Source organism: Myiozetetes cayanensis, unplaced genomic scaffold, assembly GCF_022539395.1.
Source record: "Myiozetetes cayanensis isolate MyiCay16 unplaced genomic scaffold, myiCay2020 scf139, whole genome shotgun sequence".
Taxonomy (NCBI): Eukaryota; Metazoa; Chordata; class Aves; order Passeriformes; family Tyrannidae; genus Myiozetetes; species Myiozetetes cayanensis.
Window position 1 is genome coordinate 27,928 of NW_026087037.1, and position 23,013 is coordinate 50,940.

The 23,013-nt window shown below is 38.8% G+C and overlaps 1 protein-coding gene across 3 annotated transcripts in view; it reads left to right on the forward strand.

Moving 5' to 3' along the window:
- The window catches only part of LOC126636619 (chromodomain-helicase-DNA-binding protein 1-like), a 50,155-nt gene extending 27,517 nt beyond the window's left edge, over positions 1-22,638 (forward strand). Inside the window, exons 22-34 of one of the 3 annotated variants that reach the window (XM_050308988.1) lie at positions 1,353-1,394; positions 1,809-1,939; positions 2,373-2,511; positions 3,176-3,326; positions 7,457-7,579; positions 7,947-8,078; positions 9,482-9,739; positions 10,165-10,305; positions 13,031-13,209; positions 16,867-16,963; positions 17,170-17,224; positions 18,192-18,399; positions 18,574-22,638. In XM_050308988.1, the coding sequence (XP_050164945.1) occupies positions 1,353-1,394; positions 1,809-1,939; positions 2,373-2,511; positions 3,176-3,326; positions 7,457-7,579; positions 7,947-8,078; positions 9,482-9,739; positions 10,165-10,305; positions 13,031-13,209; positions 16,867-16,963; positions 17,170-17,224; positions 18,192-18,399; positions 18,574-18,937 (2,020 nt within the window). In that variant the 3' untranslated portion in view covers positions 18,938-22,638. Of the gene's footprint in view, positions 1-1,352; positions 1,395-1,808; positions 1,940-2,372; positions 2,512-3,175; positions 3,327-7,456; positions 7,580-7,946; positions 8,079-9,481; positions 9,740-9,815; positions 10,016-10,164; positions 10,306-13,030; positions 13,210-16,866; positions 16,964-17,169; positions 17,225-18,191; positions 18,400-18,573 lie in introns of those variants that run through there. The other 2 variants (XR_007628094.1, XR_007628095.1) reach the window with 2 other exon arrangements.
- Positions 22,639-23,013: the final 375 nt, after the last annotated feature.

The following is a 23,013-nucleotide window of genomic DNA, read 5'->3' on the forward strand; positions in this document are numbered from 1 at the left end:
GTCCAGAATTTGAACCTATTTTGGTGAGGAATAATATGGGGTTCAATGTTTTGTTTTGTTAAATGTCTTGACATTGTAATTGTATTAATGTTATATGATACTTTTTAAAACTAAAAAGAAAAAATCCATTTTGATAAGTTTTTGTGGTTTAACCTCTTTAGGCAGCTAAGCACCACACAGCTGCTTGCTCAGTCTCCCCCCGAGACATCGGGTAGAGAATCAGAAGGATAAAAATGAGAAAACTTGTGGGTTGAGATAAAGACAGTTTAATAGGGAAAGCAAAAGCCACATGCACAAGCAAAGCAAAACAAGGAATTCATTTACCACTTCCCACTAGCAAGCATTTACCCATTTCCTGGAAAGCATGGCTTCATCATGTATGACAGTTACTTGGGAAGACAGATACCATAACACCGAACATCCCTTCTCCCTCCTTCTTCCACACATTTTTTATTGCTAAGCATGACATCATATGGTATGGAATATCCCTTTGGTCAGTTGGGGTCAGCTGTCCCAGCTGTGCCTCCTCCCAACTTCTTGTGCACCCCCAGCCTACTCACAGGCAGGGTGGTGTGAGAAGCAGAAAAGGCCTGTTTTGCTCACAAATCCAAAACGGACTAGCAGGTATGGTGCTCTGAAGAAAATTAACTTTTATCTCAGCGAAAACCAGTACATAAGTGAATCTGTACAGCTGGTCCCAGAATATTTGGTGCTAAAAATACTTTGGTGGTAGAAGGAGTAGAAATTGTTTTGCTTTACTTCGATTGGCTTGGGAAATGCTACATTGCTTCTGTATTCATGTTTCTCTAAAATACTGTAAAGCTTATAAAATATTTTTGATTATATAAATAGCCTTAAAGAGCCTTGTTTCCTTTTCATTTTATCTAATATATAATGGTTTACTGCTTTTGTCAGGGGTATTCTTGTGTTTGCATTCCTTTATCTTTCATGTTATGTTTTCCTGTCTTAAAATCACCATAAAATTGCAGCTAGATTCTCTTTATTGTGAGAGGCCTAACATATCTGAATTCTTGATTTACTATAAATCCACATTTAATTTCTATTAGACACATCACATTGCTGAATTCTTTGTCTTGTGAAACTAATTAGCAAAGAAATTTTTGAAATTAATTGCATCTTCTATTGTTTTATTTCTATCAGTTATTAAACCAAATAGAACTCTGGCTTTAAATGTGGGTTGTCTTCATATACTAAGCCGTCCTAGTCTCTCTAGTTCTTATTTTCTTTGCATTATCCACATAGCCTTGTACTGAGACTTTACAAATACATTTTTAACACCACCGTAGTTAAGCATACATTTTTTTAACTGCAAAATTATTTTACGTTACTAGGTTTATCAAGAGTTACAAGAAATTTGGTGGTCCACTTGAAAGGTAAACTAATTTGCTTATATTTGTATAACAACTTGGTACCTTCTTTCCATTAAAATTAGAACAGAACATCAAGAAACCTTAGGTTGAAGAGAAAATAATGTGCCTAATCTTTTGCCTGCACTATAACATGAATTTAAATTATTTTATTTTCCTTTCATCATATATGGTATGTGTGTAAACAACCAGTTTGACAAATCTTTAAATTTTGCAAGACTGCTTGTTTTTTCTTTACCTACTGTCCTGTTTAATCTGCATTAGTGACGATTATTTAGGTTTTTTGTTTGATAATTGTACACAGCATAGCAAGTGTGGGTGAATGATAACTTACATGATCACTTCTCTAGTTTCAAAATCTGAAGAAGTCATTCATAATACTAAAGTTTTATAGCTGTAAAAACATTTGTTTTCTTCCAGGTTAGATGCTATAGCTAGAGATGCTGAGCTAGTTGATAAATCTGAGATGGACCTTAGACGTCTGGGAGAACTTGTACATAATGGATGCATTAAGTCTTTAAAGGACAATTCCTTCGGACAAGAAAGAGCAGGTAAAGTGTGTTTGGGGGTGAGGGAGAGGAACAAAAAGTATCAAGAGATCTGAAAGATTCTTGCACTCTGATTATAACAAAACAATTGTGTTAGGGGAAAACATTAACAAAATGTTAGCATGCTAGGTGATTTAGGAAAAATGATTTTAGTAAGAAGACTTTTTGGTTTTGTTTTTCTTCCCCCTTCCCCTGAGTGAGTTGTCACAGTAGAATGCAGTATGTTTTTGCTTTGCCATGAAATTTAAAATTAATCTGCTACTATTAACTGGAAGACCTTAAGATTCTGGTTTAATTAAAGCATTTAGTTGAGAAAAATTCAATTTTATAATTGAATGTCTACTGCTATAGCATCAAACTTTCTTTTTTCTCTATGTTTGTCTATAAGATACACGTGAAGGCTAAATATTTTAATAATTTGGTCCTTTATTTTAAGGAGGTAGATTTGGGAAAGTTAAAGGCCCAACATTTCGAATATCAGGAGTGCAGGTGAATGCAAAGCTAGTCATTTCTCATGAAGAAGAGTTGGCACCATTGCACAAATCCATTCCTGCAGATCCAGAAGAAAGGAAAAGGTATTTTTTTTCTGCCTAAAGGAACCCATAATGTAGAAAGTTATTTAAGGCTTTTTTGCGTATATTTAAGCAATCTAGACTCAAAGTACACTGGGACACCCATGTTGCTCCATTACCTCTAAGAACTGGCAGCAGAAATCTGCTCCACATCCTTTCTTTATTCTTTCTTTCCTCTCCTTAGAAGCCAGTATTTGCTTTGGCTTCTGAACTGTATTCGTTGGGGACTGGGTTCAATTACTCTTAATTATTCCAGACTAGAAATTAGGCTTGTTGAGGTATGTCACCTCTACCTGAGAGAAAGCAATATTTGTCAAAATGGAGCAGATGGTAATTGTTGGTAGTTGTTTAACCTTGAGAACTTTTTAGCTTGCTACCTTGTGTATCGTATTCCCTAGACTATCTGCTTATTCATTTAGCAGTTAAGCTTATCTTCATGATTAGCCAGTTCTGAATCAGTCCATGGCCACAGATAGATGTCTGGTTTTTATATCTTGATCTGATTTAAAACATGTTTTTATAGAAATTTTTTATAGAAATTGTATGAAAGCCTGATAGTTATCTGGATTACCTACTAAATATACCAGGATCTTAGTGCTGTGTGGCATGTTCTCCTATCTAAGTATTAGAAGTTTGCTTATCTATATTTCTAATTTATTTCTACTAGATATGTCATCCCATGCCACACCAAGGCAGCTCATTTTGATATAGATTGGGGTAAGGAAGATGATTCCAATCTGTTAATAGGTATCTATGAATATGGCTATGGCAGCTGGGAAATGATAAAAATGGATCCTGATCTCAGTTTGACACAGAAGGTATGTCATCTACAAAATTTCATCAAGGACTTTTTTTGTTTAGGTGATAATGCTAATAAGAACAGTTACTGAAAGAGCTTATTTTATGATAATGGAAATTGCACAGAAGTTAGGTCAGCTGTACTCCTTTGTATACTTTTGGTAAATTATTAGATTTTAAGATTTTGTGTATTCAGTTGAAGTATACCTTCTTAGAGTCTGCTATGTTTCTGTATTTCTATGTATTTGTATCTCTGTCACTTGAATTCTCTCTTCCATCCTTTGCTTCCCTAGTTTAGATGCTCTAGTTGTATTAATTTTAATTAATTACAGAGCTTTGGAAAAAGAGGCAGGCAGCTCAGGAAGAGTACAAGGATGTTGTTAGGTCACGTAGAAAGAAAATTACAAAGGCTAAAACTTAACTAGAATTCGATCCAATCACTGCTGTGAAATATAATAAAAAATGTTTTTGTAAATAATAATGGCCAGTCTTCGCGAGCGAAGATCCGGGGAAGGTCTTTCCACCTTCCAGCCTGCGCACTGGATTTTTTAGGTGAGACACAGTGTGCGCGGAACTGAGCCCACCCTTTAATCCTAAGGTTCATCTGCCGGGACCAAGCGAGCTTGGACGGTGGCAGCGAGGTCCTCAGGATGTAGATGGTGTCCCAGTTTAAATGAGACAAGGGTCTTTTGCTGAGGATGAATTAGGAGGAAAAGACCCAAACTTCTCTTTCCAAGCAATTATAAATCCAAAATTAAGAGGCTCCGATTGAAGGAAAACAAATTATGGAAAAGGGAAAATAACAGCCCTTTATTAAAACGTATGTGTGTATTAACAGGAACACGAAAAAAACCCAAGTAAAATAACTAAGTAATACTCCTATACCCACCAATAATCCCCTTCAAGAACAAAACTGATAAACCGGCAAAAGGAAAATAGTTCAATTTCTTGCACCCTTTGGTGCAGTTCCAACCACAGTCATCAGGGGGCGCCGTCGGGTCACTGGAGATGCAAAATTTGTAATGTCCTGTACCATTCACCAGGTGGCGCTGTTGGGTCACTGAAGGTGTAAAAAACTTGTAGTGTCCTATTGTAGTCACCAGGTGGCGCTGTTGGATCACTGAAGGAGTAGAACTTGTAATATCCAGTGCCTGTCACCAGGCAGCGCTGTGAGATCCTTGGCTGCCGCCAGGTGGGGGGGGGGAGGGGGGAAAGAAGGGGAAGGAAAACAACAGCAATAAAACAGAAAGTTCTCCCAATGGAAGAAAACTCACAAACTTCAGCTGATTAGGGTCTGTTGTAAGCAGGGCTGCAGCCAGCCAGAGTTGAGCCAAGAGTAGCAACCAGAGTTCCCCTCCGACAGGAAAGAGACAAAGGAACCCGGCAGTGTCTGCAGCCCGCAGCAGCCTCTCACCCCGGCAGCGAGAGAGACTCTCCTCCCCCCCAGCCTCCACCCCCTTCCAGTCACACACCAGCCACCTCCCCCCTTTGTTTTCAAGGAAACAAATCTCGACCATTAGGGCTCGGGCCGATTCCTTTGTTCAACTAAATGGGCAATATACAGAGCGCACACACACGGCAGGAGGAAAGGAAAGAAAAATTCCTTGCTAAAAATACGAACTATGACAGATGGGTTGCCTTTTTACAGGGCTAATGAGCTCCATCTGCCCGGGGAGTGTCCCTGACCGGGAAATACATTAACAAAAAATGGAGGGCCAAGGAAAATCTCCATTCTTTATTGGACCCAGAGGGGAACATTGTCACCAAAGACAGGAAAAGGCTGAGGTACTTAACACCTTCTCTGCCTCAGTCTTTAACAGTAAGATCAATTATCCCCAGGGCAACCAACCCCCTCAGCTGGTAGACAGAGACAGGGAGCAGAATAGAATCCCTGCAATCCAAGAGGAAACAGTGCCACCTGCTGTGCCACTTAGACACTCACAAGTCTATGGGTCTGGATGGGATTCATCCAAGGGTACTGAGGGAGCTGGAAGAAGAATTCATCAGTCCTGACTAACCAGGGAGGTCCCATATGACTGGAGGTTGGTCAATGTGATGCTCATCCACAAGAAGAGCTAGAAGGAGCATCCAGGGAACTACAGGCCTGTCAACCTGACCTCAGTGCCCTGCAAGGTGATGGAGCAGATTATCTTGAGTGCAATCACACACCATCTATAGGACACATGGGGGATCAGACCCAGCCAGCAGGGATTTAGGAGGGGCAAGTCCTGCCTGACCAACTCGATCTCCTTTTAAGACCAGGTAACCCACCTAGTGGATGAGAGGAAGGCTGCGGATGTAGTCTATCTGGACTTCAGCAAAGCCTTTGACACTGTCTCCCATGACATACTCCTGGAAAAGCTGTCGACCCATGGCTTGGACAGGTGCAATCTTCACTGGGTTAAGAACTGGCTGGATGGCCAGGTCCAGAGAGTGGTGGTGAACGGTTCTGCATCCAGTTGGTGGATGGTCACTAGTGCTGTTCCCCAGGGATCAGTGTTGGGCCTGATCCTGTTTAATATCTTTATTGATGATGTGGACAAGGGAATCAAGCATATCCTCAGTAAATATGCTAATGACACTAAGTTGGGTGGGAGTTTTAATCTGCTGGAGGGTAGGAATGCTCTGCAGAGGGATCTGAACAGGCTGAATCAATGGGCCAAGACCAATTGTATGAGGTTCAACAAGGCCAGGTGCTGGGTTCTACACTTGAGTTACAACAACCCCATGCAACACTTCAAGCCTGATGAAGAGTGTCTGGAAAGAGGCCCAGCAGAAAAGGACCTGAGGGTCCTGGTCGATAGCCAACTAAACATGAGCCAGCAGTGTGCCCAGGTGGCCAAGAAGGCCAATGGCATCCTGGCTTGTATCAGAAATAGTGTGACCAGCAGGACCAGGGGAGTGATTGTCCCTCTGTACTCAGCACTGGTGAGGTCACACCTTGAGTACTGTGTCCAGTTCTGGGCCCCTCACTACAAGAAAGACATTGAGGGGCTGGAACATGTCCAGAGAAGGGCAATGAAGCTTGTGAAGTGTCAAGAGAGTAAGTCATATCAGGAGCAACTGAGAGAGTTGGGGTTGTTTAACCTGGAGAAAAGGAGTCTCAGGGGAAACCTCATTGCTCTCTACAACTACTTGAAAGGAGGTTGTAGCACAGTGGGCATCGACCTCTTTTCCCAGGCAACTAGAAACAGACCAAGCACCTCAAGCTGTGCCAGGGGAGGTTCAGGTTGGACATCAGGAGAAATTTCTTCATAGAAAGGATTGTTAAGCATTGGAATGTACTGCCCAGGAAGGTGGTGGAGTCACTATCCCTGGCAGTGTTCAAGAAATGACTGGACATGGCACTTAGTGTCATGGTCTAGTTGACAAGGTGATGATCGCTCAGTGGTTGAACTCGATGATCTCAGAGGTCTTTTCCAATCTAAATGATTCTGTGATTTTGTGATTTTATTCTTGGTCTTTTGGAGGGAAATTGGTTTGGTTTTCCTATCCCTGTTTCCTTTGCTTGAAACTGTCTTTCATTTACAACATGGGAATTGCTGTATTTATCAGATTAGAAGTAGTGCAATGGCTGCTTAGAATTAGTGAGAAACATTTAGGAAAAGACTGGAGTGAAGTAAACTCAGTGATACTGCCAACAACCTGTAGCTTTGAGATTTGAGTAGCCAGGGTTGTATATAAATCTGTTTAAGGATATCCTGCCCCTGCCTTCCATTAATTTGCTTGTTTTATGAAACCACTCATTTATATTTTTGGCTTCTGGTATATTCTGTGGTAATGAATTAATACATTTAGAATCACAAGGCAGAACTAGGAGATCTGTGTATGACAGTGGTACAGGAGCTCTGAATTTTTCAGATAAACTATGAGAGTGGAAACAGAAATCTGAGGCTAGTTTCTTGAGTTTACTGTAAACTTTGTGAGACTATTTTCAAGACTACATTAATTGTGTGTTTGAAGAAAAATTAAATGTTGAAGTTCTCCATTCCTTGAAGCATGCCTACATATTGGTCAGATATAGTTGGAGTGGATTTGTTTTTTTACCTATTTTTTTCATTCAGCTTTTTTTGTTCCCAGTGTTCCAGACTAGCAGCTTTCTAATTTGATAATGTGTACTTATAGTTGATGCTACCATTGCTCTCCTCAGATTTTACCTGATGATCCAGATAAGAAACCCCAGGCCAAGCAGTTGCAGACTCGTGCAGATTACCTCATTAAATTATTGAATAAAGACCTTGCAAGAAAAGAAGTGCAAAGACTTACTGGTGCAGTAAGTTAAGCTTAATATTCAGTAGTGAGATAACATAATATGCCTATGGGAATGTCAGCAAATACTTGTTTTATTCTTAGTTCCACTCTTCTTTGCTTTGTGTAATTTTTCTCTGTATTGGTAATAGTGTTATATGAGACTAACTCAAGGAATGTATTGCAAGTTTAATATTGCTTTTTTCTCCCTTATTTGTATATATTCTCTACTGTTGCATTAGGCTTGGTCTCTAGTCCTGAGAAAAGTGGTGGTCATTAGTGGTAATAAATAAAATGAACAATTTCTTTAACATAAAAACCAAAATCTTTTTCTGCAACTGTGATGCAGACACTTGTCAGTTGACATAATAAAAGTACTAATTTGCATTCAGGGCAATTCAAAGAGGAAGAAAACAAGAAGTAAGAATAGAGCATCAAAGGCTGCAAAAATTAAAGAAGAAATAAAAAGTGACTCCTCATCACCACCCTCAGAAAACTCTGATGAAGATGATGAGCATAATGAGGTAAACATCATTCATATAAAGATGAGCACTGTATCTTTTAGAAATGCAATTCTAATTTTAATATTTTAATATAACATCTGAATATAAAACTAGTGTTTCTAATTAACCCATTATTACTACTGATAATGATTCTTCAGATAACAACTTTTGTTCATGCTCCGGAAAAAATTAAGCTTGATTAGAAAGTACAGCATGAATAAACAATGTTTTGAGACATGCAAGTGAATGCTTCTGCTACTGATCACAACCCTCTGGGATCTGCCATTCAACCAGTTCTTTATCTACCTTACCATCCACTTGTCCAGTCCCCACTTTCTGAGTTTTCCTATGAGGATATCATAGGATACAGTGTTGAAAACCTTGCTGAAGTCAAGGTAGACAATATCCACTGCTCTCCCCTCATCTATCTAACCAGTTGTCCCATTGTAGAAGGCAATCAGGTTGGTCAAGTATGATTTCCCTTTGGTAAATCCATGCTGACTACTCCTGATCATCTTCTTGTCTTCCATGTGCATAGAAATGACCTCCAGGATGAGCTGTTCCATCACCTTTTCAAGGATGAAGGTGAGGCTGACTGGTCTTTACTTCCCTGGGTCCTCCTTTAAAGATGATTGAGGATGACCTAACATTGATGTCTGCCAGTTCCCTCAGCACTCATGGGTTCATCCCATCAGGGCCCATGGACTTGTGGATGTTGAGTTTGACTATTATTCAATAGATACTGTTCTAACAGGCTACTCAATTTTGTTGTGCTTTTATTACTTCTGATGTATTCCTTTAGGACTCTATTTTTGTTGGGTCATTTATTTAAATTTATCACACAGCAGAAACCACTAGAGAGAAGAAAAAAAAACAAACCAACATTAAGTTTAGGGACCATGTTACACCTAATTTTGTGACTTTGAAGGTAACTGAAAGAACACTAGATTCTTCGGAACATCTCTGAAAAAGAGAAAGTTGTTCCCTTCTCCTGTGACTGTTTAATTTGTGATCAGTCAAAAGTTACTGGAACAAAACTAACCAGAACAGAGGTCTTCTATCATCACAATGCCCTGAAAAATCAGCTCAGTCTTGTGATGCCTATTTCCTTATTGTTTTTAGCTCTTTGCAGCTTAACTACCTTTTACAGGGCAGATTTCTTTGGTAATACAAAAGTTAAATGGATTTAATCTCTCACACCCCCACATTACCCCTGCCCAATCAAGACGTTTTGTGACACATCAAGGAAATAAGTGAGTAGTCCTCATTTTGTTTTGCAACTGCATTCAGCTCCATTTGATAGGTGTTAAACCTATGTCTAAAGTAATCACACGCAGAAAAAAAGTGCATTTTAATCTGATGGTTACAAAATTTGTATAGTTAGGAACTCAATTTGATGTGACATATATGCTTGTGTATTGCAGGATAAGATTGTTTCAGTGAAACGTCCACATAAAAAAATAAAAGCAAAAGAAGAAATTGAAGAAAAACCTGAGTCAGATATTGGTATAAAGAAGGAAGATGAAGAAAAAAGAGAGACAAGAGAAAAAGAAAACAAGAGGAATCTGAAAAGGGAGAAAAAAGAAAAAGAGGATAAGAAAGAATTAAAAAATATTAAAGAAAAGAGAGAAAACAAAGTAAAAGAATCCATGCAGAAAGAAAAAGAAGTAAAGGAAGAAAAGGTAACTACGTTTATTTTTTCTTATATAACACTAGAAAAAGCCACCAGGATTTTGTGAATGACTTTGAGTTGAAAAGATATTTTGGATCATTCACTTTACAGTTGTCACTTCATTGAATTTTTTTGCATCATGAAGTTTTATTTTTACCACTTGTAACTACAAGGACAGGCAAATGAAATCTTTAAAGATCCATAGCTTAATGGGACTGAGAGTGCAAATGGTGCAAAGAAACTTGTCCATTCTCCTTCTCCATCCCTCAGAGAGAGAAAATAAAAGGTACTGTCACTGAATGTCAGATTTTTTTCTTTTTTTTTTTGTTCTTATTGAATAGAATGCAGTAAATACAGTGATTGCCTAATTACAGTATAATTCCAGGCCAAAAATAAGGTTTGCTTATCAGATAAATTTTCATCTTTTGTTCTTAGGCAAATGAAATCAAATCTGAAAATAAAGAAAAAAATAAAAAAGTTTCATTGTTGGATATTCCAGTTCATATTACTGCAACTAGTGAACCAGTTCCAATATCAGATGAATCTGAAGAACTGGATCAGAAAACATTCAGTGTGGTAAGTCCCTTGTTGATAACTTGCTGTTTACACGATATTCTAAATGAACACGATTTCTGATGTTTTTGATGCTATTAGGCATTATAATACAGATATCTATTGCCAGTAAAATCTACTAAATTCAGTTTTGTTTTCAGGTCAGCAGTTTTATTTTATTGCATTTATGCAGTATAGTGAAGAGTATTTGTCTAGTTGTCTGTGTGCTGGACAGTTTTAAAATACAGACTGTGAAGATCCATCCTCAAGAATAATTTGTGGATACTGCTTCTTAAAGGACAAAACTGAATGAGGAAGGAACAAATCCTAAAATCCTTAGAAATATCTTACCTGACTAATATATCTGATACCAAAACAATTTCAGTTATATTACTACTTTTGACCGCAACCGAATCAATATTGGAAGAAAAAAAGGGAGGTATGTAACATTTTATAGGTCGATTGGGGCCTTTGGAAAGATGCTAAGGAGTTATTTTGAGCAGCTAGTTTTCTGCTGTGAAAGTTCTATCATTCAGCTCTCAACAGTTGTTACTACTAGACAGGTTTACTGGGTCTACTGTGGTGCTCACTATGAGAAGTTATCTTGTTTTCTCATTGGTATGGTACTGACCAGTTTATCTTTGTGGGGGTTGTTGTTTTGTGTTTTTTTTATCTAAGTAACTCATCCATAATTTCCAGGATATCTTGTGAGTGGCTAGGTGACTGAAAATCACGCAACTCCCATGAACAATTCTGCTTCTCTGTTCATATCTACACTTAACTTAAGCAGTGTAGTTTGTAAACTGTCTTTTTAAAGCTTGCTTTAAGCTGTGGTTAGTGCAATAGGTAATGTAGCTGCTTAATTACTTAATGGCATGAACTGGTAATGGAACAGCTTAAATGATTTTTGAGTTGTCCCTAGATGTTGCCACAGTGATGGTGATGTTCTCCAAAATCCCTCACATTTTTGATTCTGGATAAACAGACTTGCCTCTCTTCCTAAGTGGGAGCAATTCTAGGTTGGGTTTGCATGTAGAACATTTTTTTAGCCAGGCCCTCTGTTCTGGAAGGTATATTCATCATTATGCCATAATCAGATGAAATCTAATTAGCATATTTATATTTTAAGATGGAAATTACTGCTATGGGTTGTTGAGGCTAACTCATTTGACTTCTTGTCTACCTTGTGACAGGTAAAAATATGCATTTCATCTGTCTACCAAGCAAGCATCTATAATTTAAAACATGCTAACTGGTTTATCTGTATTTACTATTAACACATTTGAATTAGTGTGAAAATTCAAGAATACACATAGGAAATATATCTATCAGTACATATGTGTTGTCATCACTGTTACTAATTTAGGCACACCTAAACTAGATTTATCCTAGTATCTGCATAGAACTCAGGCTTAAAAACTGTTCAAAGGAATGCTGATCCTCTGTTGAATGCCAAGTTTATTGTTGCAGAAAGTATCTATTTAAAATATACTCTCTTTCTTGACACTGAATTTGTATAGCTTTCAAGACTCTAAAAAATAAAATAAGTCTTATCCTTGTCTTCTTAGTTTAAAGACAAATATTGGGAGGTCGGAACTCCAATAAGATGAACTCTCCCTTTTTATAGTGGAACCCCCAAAAAAATGTGAGGAGGTTATAATTGAAAAAATAACAGTTTACTAAAAGGAAAAAGCAGTAACTACAAAGATACAGGGGAAACAGTTTACCCACAAAGAGGGGAATGCACCACCCATGTGGTCCCCTGGGAACAAAGGGGAAACAAAATGATGGAGGGTTTTTTCCCCCCCAACCCCCTCCTTCAGGTTAACTGCAGCAGTGGTACCAGTTCCCTGGTGGACGGGTTGTTGTCTCTTGTTCTGAGCAGCAAGGGGTGCAACTGTCCCACACTGGGTGAGCAGTGAGCAAAGTGGAGCGGCAATGGGGGTGAGGGTGGGGGTGCAGCCATCCCATGCCAGGTGAGCAGCAACAGCAGCAAGCGAAGCAGAGTGACTCCCAGCTGGCTCAGTCATACCTCGGAGCTGTCCACTTAAGCACCGAAACTTTGTACTAGCACTCTGGAGGAGAAATGGGAGGAGAATTGGCGGGTGGCAGAAGGGATCAAATTTCTCCATGGGTTTTTTGATGACAGTCCACACTGTTTCAGTGACCAAGGCAAGATGGCGTACTTCTGGTTCCCAGAGTGGTTTTTCTGTTGTCCCCGCCAGGCAGGGATGACTTCCAACCACAGCTGATGCCCTGGAAACAACTTTTACCCTCATTGAAAACTGCCCCCTTCCCTCCAACTCCCTGCATTGGGAGGGCAGGGTGGCCTCCTTCAGATGATGTAATGATATGAATATTGATTACTATAATTCTCTTCCCTGGCTTGTAACCATAACAGTCCTATATACTTGTGCTGAAAGTTAAACCCATAATTGGAAAACCTAGTTATAATAATTCCTTTCTCTCAGAAAATCTTTTATATTAACTTAATGCTTTCTTAAATCTTTAATATTTTTTACATACAATTTAATACTTTCATATAGGAGTAAATTTTCAACTGTATTTAAAAAACTACTTTTTCCAAATGAAACCTTGTAGTAAAACTAAAAGAACTGTGAGCAAAGATTTGTTTTTTCATTTGGCTTACAACAGTACTGTCTTTGCATATGTAAGGGTGAGTTATGTTTTACAATTTTTATTATGTTTTTATTTTTGAATTAATGTATTCCCTTTTTACATTTTATAGTGCAAAGAAAGAATGAGGCCTGTCAAAGCAGCATTGAAACAATTGGATAGACCAGAGAAAGGCCTTTCTGAAAGGGAACAGTTGGAGCATACTAGACAGTGCCTAATCAAAATTGGGGACCACATTACTGAATGTCTAAAGGAGTACACAAATCCTGAACAAATTAAACAGTGGAGAAAGTAAGTTATTATGCATGGTATTTCTTGAAAATGGGAAATCCATAATAGCTTCTATTAATCAGAATATTTTTTAATTATTTGTCTTGTTTCTTATTCTCCCTTTCTTTTATTTTTCTGCTGTATTAAATAAGGACTTTGTCTCAGTTTACCGAGACAGAAGTGTTTGCTAAGAAGGGTGAGATGAGGAAAACCAAGCTACTCCCTCTAAGCAATAGTAACTCTGAAATTAAGAGGGTCCAGTCAAGGAAATGTGGAGAAAGGAAAAGTAACAGCTCTTTATTAAAGAATATATGTGTATAGGTAAACACAACAAAAGAAAAAAGCCCCAACAATCTTGCACCCAAATTCCCACCAAAAAAAAACCCCAGTTAAGTACTTTTTGCCTTTTAGAGCAGTTCTAACCACGACCAGCAGGGGGCACTGTTGGATCTCTGGTGGAGCAAAGGCTGCAGTTGCCCTCTAGTGGTCAGCAGGGGACACTGTTGAGCTCTGGCTGCCTCCGGCCCCGCCGCGTGGGGCCCAGCGCACAGGAGGTGGCCAGATGGGACCCCCCACCGAAGGGGGGAAGGAAGAAGGGGGGAGGGTGATCCTCCCGTGGACTCATGCTGTCAAAAAGCTCTGTCTGGAACTTCCCTTCTCTCATAAATGGATGCAAGCTTCCACCAGAATGGAAAGAGGAGGAGAAGGAGGAGGGAAAAAAGAGCAGCCTTTTCCCTCAGAAACTCCTCTGCAGATTGGCACCAGCCTCTCAAATGAAATCCGAGGCAGGTCCAGGCGGTAGGCAGAACAGGGTGTGAGGGAATGGGGGCAAGCCGGGGCCAAAAGCAGCCAGGTGACTTGGCCAAAAGCAAGATGACCCCCGGAGCTCTCTCTCCTCACACACCCCCTCCCTGAGTCCAGTAAAGAAGTGAAGTCCCGTCCCCAGAGGGAGTGTGTGCTCACTTCAGCCATCTCCTCCCACGGGGCCGGCATGGCAGCCTCTCAAGCAGCCCCCTTGCTCTCACCTTTCTTTCACAGTCCTAAAGGGAAAAAAATTTCCAAGCAGGGTTCCCCTCCTTTTTTTTCTTTAAAACAAGAAAACCTATGACAGACATAAAAAGATGATTATAGATGGTTCAAACTTTTATTGGATTCACTTTTTTATGCTTGCATAGCAATGCATTTTGTCCCGTAGGTGGAGCGTACTTTTTAAAACCAAAAACAAACAAAATAACTGTATTTAGAGTATATTTATTATTTAGGGGAAAACAGTTCTTATCATTAAAGAATCTGTCCTTTTCAACTTTGTAGTTTGTTTTGGTTTTTTTATTCATGCTAAAAATAGGTCATTATAAATTTGTGTATTTAACTTTGATTTTGAGTTGCAGAATCCTTTATTCTTTTAAAAAATATACTCTAAATCAAATATGAACTGACTTGATAGAAAATATTTATCATAACATACTCAGAAATGTATTTCAAAATGAAAGAAGAGTTTTAAGTGTTCTTATGCATCTGTGAGGTGATAACATTGGAATAAATAAGAAAAATGTTGGTTTATAAAATTGCTATATTTTGTTGTTAAGTTCTTAATACAATTTGAGTTAGTTTTATCATAATGTATACTTAATTCCTTCATGGTTGTAAATATGGTTGCACTTCCATATACGACACTCCTCAGTCAAGTGTTTAATTTTCTTGCAGACTGTTGTTAACATAGAATATTTCTGCTGTTTGTACTTACTTTATTTTAAAATATTGGGCTGAACTGAAATACAAAAACAATCCATGTCTTAAAGACACTTTGATAAATGTTATGTTTCTTTAAGTGGAAATTCATCATAGGATCATAGAATCATAAAATCATTAGGTTAGAAAAAACCTCTAAAATCATCAACCATTAACCTAACACTGTTATGTTCACCACTAAACCATGTCACCAAGTACCACATCCACACATTTTTCGAACACTTCCAGGGATAGTGATTCCACCACTTTCCTGAGTAACCCATTCCAATTCATGAACACCCTTTCAGTGAAGAATGAGTATAGTAGAGATACTATAATGTTAATTCTTAATAACGCTACAGTACCATACATAGATTATTAAAATATGTATTTCATCAGTCTTTAATAAGACAGAATTTAGTAAAGGTATTCATGCTATATTTCTTATACAGATGTCATTGGGCACACCATTGGTTGTGTCTACTTTTGCAAACCTCTAGGCCAAAACTATAATGTTTAAATCATCACAGTGAAAGAGCAGATAGATGCTTCTTGAATGTACACACTTGAGATGTTTCTGAACTAAACACTAGTTTTCATGCACTTTGCATTCTGCAGTCATTGTGATAAATATTACAAAACAACAAATTCTTAAAGTAATTCATTTCTGTGAAGTTTGAAATAGAGCTAAGTAATTATTGCTGTGCATCTAGGTAATATTCTGTGTAACGGACTTTACTATGATTTCAGTTTACTGAAGTACTGTTGAAATAATTTCATTTAAGTCCATGTTCTGTTGTATGACTGTAGTTGGTTGACCCTGGCTAGATGCTAGGTATCCACCAAAGCCACTCTATCACTCCCCTTACCAGCTGGACAGGGGAGAGGGAATAATGAAGGGTTCATTAATTGAGATAAGGACTGGGAGAGATCACTCACTGATTACTGTCACAGGTAAAACAGACTCAAGGTGGGGATATTAATTAAATTTATTACTGACAAAATCAGAGCAGGATAATAAGAAGTAAATCTTAAAAACACCATCCCCTCCACCCCTCCCGTCTTACCAAGTTCTACTTCCTCCTCCCCCAGTGGCACAGGGAGATGGGGAATGGGGGTTATGGTCAGTCCATCACAAGTTGTTTTTGTCACTGCTCAGAGAGAGGAGTCTTTCCACTCCACTGTGGGGTTCCTCCCACGGGAGACAGTTCTTCATGAACTTCTCCAACTTGGGTCCATCCCAAGGGCAAGAATTCTTCGCAAACTGCTGCAACATGGGTCACTTTTCCATGAGGTGCAGTACTTCAGGCACAGGCTACACCACAGCATCACAAGTCCTACCAGGAAAACCTGCTCCAGCATGGGCTCCTCTCTCCATGGGTCAGCAGGTCCCTGCCAGGACCCTGCTCCAGCATGGGCCTCCCATGGGATCACAGCTTCCTTCAGGCATCCACCTGCTCTGGCATGGGTGTCCTCCACAGGCTGCAGGTGGATCTCTGCACCCCTGTGGTCCTCCATGGGCTGCAGGGAGACAGCTGCCTCACCATGGTCTGCACCACGGGCTGCAGGGGAACCTCAGCTCCGTCACCTGGAACACCTCCTCCCCTTCCTTCTCCACTGACCTTGGTGTCTGCAGAGTTGTTCACATTCTCACTCCGCTCTTCTCTGGCTACCATTTCATTTGTGCAACAACTTTTTCTCCTTCTTAAATATGTTATCACAGAGACATTACTATCATTCTTAATTGGCTCGGTCTTGGCCAGTGGCAGGTCTGTCCTGGAGCTGGCTGTCATTGGCTCTGTCAGACATGGGAGAAGCTTCTAGCAACTTCTCACAGAAGCCACCCCTGTAGCCCCTCTGTTCCCAAAACCTGACCATGCAAACCCAATGCAATGACACAATTAAAAAATTATATATGGAAAATTATAGCCTCTCTTTCTTTTTCCTCAGAAACTTGTGGATTTTTGTCTCTAAGTTTACAGAATTTGATGCCAGAAAGCTGCACAAGCTGTATAAACATGCAATCAAAAAACGCCAAGAATCTCAGGTAATACTTTCAGACTCTAAATATACAAATATATATTCTAAGTTTTATAATTGTTATTATTATGTATCAATTGTCTACACTCAATATACTTTAAATGTATTTTACTGTTCATAGTAAACTAGTCTGTTTTCTTAGGATATTTTCTGAAGAATTCAGATGCAACTCTGGGATTTATCAATGATTATTTTTATACTTGTCTCTTTTAGCACAGTGACCAGAATATTAGCAACAATGTGAATACACATGTAATTAGAAATCCAGGTAAGAAATCTAGAGCATATTATTGTGCTGTATATCTTAAATGATGGTATGTAAAGTGAAATAAATTTAAAACTGTCTCCTAGAACTCCCATACTGATGTATATCATAGGAATAGGATGACTTAGTATAACTTCACTAGTTTGCTGATGAAATTCAACTGAGCATGGACCAAATTTGGCACTTACTGATTTTAGTAGCAAGTTATTTAGCCATTATTTTAAAGGAAATAAATTAATTTTTAAAACCCACACTTTTTTGTATTTAATTTTGAGAAGGGACAGAGGCCAACTCAACACTTGTAAACTTCTTGGAAGCTCTATACTTGTTTGTAGCAGTTGTAATGTCACCATATCATAAGAAAGATATTCCCTGAAGTCATGGTTAGCAATCAGTTATATGGGATGTCTTTTATTATTGGCAATAATACTGGTTTTCTGTGCTCCCACTGTTACCTTCTTGTAATACTTGGTTTTATACTATGTTATATAAAACCTAGAGTATGTTATCATGGGTTTAAAATGAGTGTAATGTATTTTAGGAATACCACTAATAACCTATCATTAAGGTGTACCTCTAAAGCTGGTGTTCACACTAGGGCTGTCTCTCCTTTGAGAGGAACTTCCTACCATTTTGTTTCAAACTGCTCTGCTAAAGGTACCTGATCTCTACTCACTGCTCATTTGGACCACACTGATCTTCTCCATTCAGTCTGTAAGGCTGAAAAATTTTGTTTCTCAACCCTACATATTTACATTTCTATCTTGCTTGCTTCCTTACTTCTGAGGTTTCTCTCAGTTCACTCACATTACTGCATTTGTCTTTCAATTATTTAGATATTGTTTCTGGCAAACTATAAAGCCACTTTCACATCACTTTAAATCCTACAGATAGAAGTGCTGTTTGTATTGGTGAAGAAAAAAAATTATACTATATGAGACTTCCTTATAACCTCTGCTTTAATTAACAGATGTTGAAAGACTGAAGGAGAATACAAACCATGATGACAGTAGCAGGGACAGTTCTTCTGATAGATATTTGTCACAGTACCATGATCATCATAAGGACAGGTATCAGGGAGATGCTTATAAGAAAAGCGACTCAAGGAAAAGGTCCTATTCAGGCTTCAGCAATGGAAAAGACCACAGAGACTGGGATCACTATAAACAAGACAGCAGGTAAATTGCTCTGTTAAGAATTCCCTTCCTGGTTTTGCAGTATGCTTGTAGTAAGCACCAACGAATCTTTTCTAAGCAATGCAGAATTGCAAAGACATTTCTCTTATGCAGTTCTATTGAATTGACATAATTGTAGCTCTTACTATGTGTTCAGTAATAAGTAAATTTTTTCAGATACTATAGTGATAGTAAACATAGAAAGCTGGATGACCACAGGAGCAGAGATCACAGGTCAAATCTGGAAGGAAGTTTAAAAGACAGTCGGCCTCATTCAGATCACCGTTCCCATTCAGACCACAGGATACATTCAGATCACCGTTTCACTTCAGAGTACAGCCATCATAAATCTTCCAGAGATTATAGGTACCACTCAGACTGGCAAATGGACCACAGAGCTTCTGGTAGTGGCCCAAGGTCACCATTAGATCAGAGGTCTCCTTATGGTTCAAGATCTCCTATAGGACACAGATCTCCATTTGAACACTCATCAGATCACAAAAGTACACCTGAACATACATGGAGTAGCTGGAAAACATAACAAAGACTATTTTCCGGACCTTCTTTTAGCCATATACAGTAAACTAACACAGTAATTGCCTTATGTGACTTGAAAGATATGGACTGGATGTTCTGTCGCTAGCAGTATTGTTACTTCTTTCCAGGATGCAAGGTCTATTATCCCAACAATAGAAAAATATTTTTGTATTTAAAATTTATGCTGCACTGTGCTACAAATGTTGTGGCAGGTGGGGGGTTTTTTCCCCTCTTTAAGAAATGGAAAATGTTTACTTTTACAGGGACCTCAACACTGCCCCATTCAGACCGGATCTCATAAAACTGTTTTTAGGGTGAACACAGTTTAAATTATGTTTGCAAATGAATTTTTAAACACTGACTGATCATGTTTCAGGGAGAAATAAGGAGTTTGTTTTGTTTTCTTAATAAAGAATTCTCAAGGACATTTGTTCACTTTTCAAAGCTATTTATTTACATTGTACACTGCAACCACCTTGCTGCTTTTCATCACAAGTTTGAATATTTAAGTTCTGTACCTATAACTGTAAAATAGCCAGGATTTCTCCTGTTTGTGATCAGTTATAATAATGCCTTTTTTCAAAATAAAATAAATGGCTGAAAATTTTTGCAAACCAATTACATGAGATTTATTTTTTTTTTTGCTTGTTCCTTTCCCCACCTACTCAGTTCTTATCACAGAGTCAGTATACTAACACTTTTTAATAAAATATCTTTATGAAATCACTGTTCAGAATGCAAAAATGGGGACAGGAACTTTTTTATTCCATTCAGTGCCCCTTTTTTATCGGGTGCTTCAGATACATGTTTTGGATATGTTTTTCTATTAAACTGTCAATATTGTGATTTGTTGTAATGAAATGTTGGGAAATATTAAGTTAAACTGTGATCTGAAAAGGGTTTTTTTTCAGTCCATAGGTTTTAAAGAAGGAGTGTTCAATATATGAACACTTTTGAATCCAAATCAGACAAAATTTATTGGAAATTAATTGTTTTCCCTCATGAAATGGGCAATAATGTCAAATGCGCTATGCAACCAGTTAATATTTTAGATTTTAATGACTTTCTATTACTAGAATTATTACAGTACACACTGATTGTACTTCTGTCTGACAAATTAAATTTAAAATTAAATGTGAGTTCATGTTTTCTGCTGGTGTTTTTCTACAGTATACATCTTTCTCATTTAACCATAAAAATATTAAACTCTAAGTACTAAATACACAACATAATTAGGGAAGATAAATGTCTAATATCATGTGGTTGGAGCTAATATGTTACTCCAATTTTAATTCATCTTGTAATGTGTTGATCATTTTTTTCCAATTAGCCAGGGTTACATGAAAGCATTAAAATTGAACCAAAACCTGTTCAGAATACTTATCTGTTATGATCTCACTATGATACATTTAAGCTAATTTAATGTAGGTTGCAACTCAGATAATGAATGCTTCTTCATTTCTTAGCTGTCACCTTCCCAGGGTTGGGAGGTTTTTGAACTCTGCTTTTGAGCTTAATTACTGAAGCAATGTTTAGCTAGTGGTGGCTAGTAAGGTCGTGTGTTTGTGCTATGCATCTTCTTCTCGTGGTGAAAATCTAGAAGTTGGAGCATCCACATCCACTGCCTAGATCTTATAGTTTGGATAGTTAGCTGGAATCTTGGATCCACTATAATACATCAGTAGAGCAGTCCCACTAAGTCTGCTTTACTATCAGTATAGATAGACAGAACATAGTTGGTGGCTTTGGTTAGAATCTTTGCTAATTAGTATATTTAGGTTGTGTTAACTTTAATCATGTTATAACTGTTTAAAACTTTACTGAATGCAGAGGGGAATGAAGTTTGATGGTAGAGGTGTTCTTCGTGGCTTATGAGACTGACTGTTATGGGATTCTACTTAATAGTAGGATATGCACCATATCCTCTGCAAATAAACCATTTATAATTCATTTTTCTTGCAGATGTGGTGGTTAGACCTTGTCTGGATACCAGGTGCCCACCAAAGCTAGTCTATTGCTCCCCCTCCTCAACTGGACAGGGGAGAGAAAATACAACAAAAGACTCATGGGTTGAGATAAGGACAGGGAGAGATCAGTCACCAATTGCCATCATAGGCAAAACAGACTCGACTTGGGGAAATTAATTGAATTTATTACCAATCAAATCAGAATAGGATAATGAGTGTAAAGTAAGATATGCAGGTATCCCCAGAAATGCCAAGGTAGTGGAAAGAATTCAAAAGTTTATTTAGAAGACCAGAACACAGGAAACCTACAAATACCTGACAGTCCTGTTTAAGCACCAGGTCCCAGGGAGAAAAAGACAAACATCCTGTTCACTCATCATTGCTGACCCCCCGACTCTCCCCAGGCCACCATGGCCCTGTAGCATTTCTGCAAGCATTATCTCGCTCCTCTCACATATCAGAGAGGTAGGCTGAGAACTTCTCTTGCTATGCGGCAGGGGGGAAAAGCATTGAAACTGCCTTTGAGAAAGAGTTACCTTTTGAGCAGAAAGCCTTCCTAAGTGAAAACAGTTTCTAGCTTTCCTGTTACAAATTCTTCTGAAAGCACTACTCCTACATGAGAAGTAAAACCAAACCTTAAAAACACCTTCCTCCCACCCCTTAATTCTTCCTGGGCTTAGCTTTTGTCATGGTTTTGCCCACCAGCCCATGCCTGGGGCTGAGGATGGTTTTGTCCGGGTAATTTCCAGACAAAAAAACCAATCAAAAAGTTCAGTTCAGGCTAAACAACCCCAGCTCCCTCAACCAAGTGAAGAATTTTCTCCCTTCCCCCCTGGTTATCAAGATAAGCACTTCAGAATACAAAAGACCTAGCCTCATGGCTGATGGCCGGACATTAGTTTCCTAGGGAACAAGGCAGATAAGGACTTGCACTTTACTTTTTTCTCTTGTCTCCTGGGCAACGAGGTGGGAGGAGTTGGGGGGAGGCTACGGTGTGGCTGTGGTTGGGACGAAACACTTCATCGTCGGAGAAGCTCGCGGCTGTCTCTTTTTGCCCTGAACCCTTGCCAGTTGCAGGGTTTTTTTGCCTGAGGTGGATTCTAATTAGTCGGAGATTGTGAGTTTTCTTCCATTGGGAGAACTTTCTGTTTTATTACTGGGGTTTTTTTTCCTTCCCCCTTCCCCCCCCCCCCATTCCCTCTCTCCCAGTGTGAGAAGGGAAGGGGAACCGAGGGTTTTTTTGGGGTTTGGTTTGGTTTTTTTTTTTCCCTCCCTCTGACATACCTGGAGAGTATTGTTTGGTTTTTTTTCCCCCATCCCACGGGGCGGTGACTAGGGATCCCACAGCGCCACCTGGTGACGGGCACTGGACATTACAAGTTCTACTCCTCCAGTGATCCAACAGCGCCACCTGGTGACTACAATAGGACACTACAAGTCATGCACCTCCAGTGACCCAACAGCGCCACCTGGTGAATGATACAGGACATTACAAATTTTGCATCTCCAGTGACCCGACGGCGTCCCCTGTTGACTGTGGTTGGAACTGCATCAAAGGGTGAAAAAATTGAACTGTTTAATTTTCCTTTTGCCAGTTTATCAGTTTTGTTCTTGAAGGGGATTATTGGTGGGTATAGGAGTATTGCTTGGTTGTTTTATTTGTTTTTTCGTGTTCCTGCTAATACATACCTTTTAATAAAGGGTTGTTTTTTTCCCTTTTCCATAATTTGTTTTCCTTCAATCGGAGCCTCTTAATTTTGGATTTATAATTGCTTAGAAAGAGAAGTCTGGGTCTTTTCCTCCTAATCCATCCTCAGCAAAGGACCTTTGTCTCATTTAAACTGGGACACAGGACCAATCCATTCACCTGTTATAACATCTTTATAAATAACCCTGACATCGTTACTGACTTGAGTTCGGTATGCTTTAAAGTGTCTTTCTATGGGAGATGTGTCTTGTTCTAATCTATTCAAGAAATTGATAACATATTGTCATTTTAGAGGACGACCATAAAAATAAAAACTGGGCACCCTATGATGATGATTCCATATACAACATTTATTGCTCCTCTATACACCTTAAAAACTACTGTTTCTCACACACACGCATACAC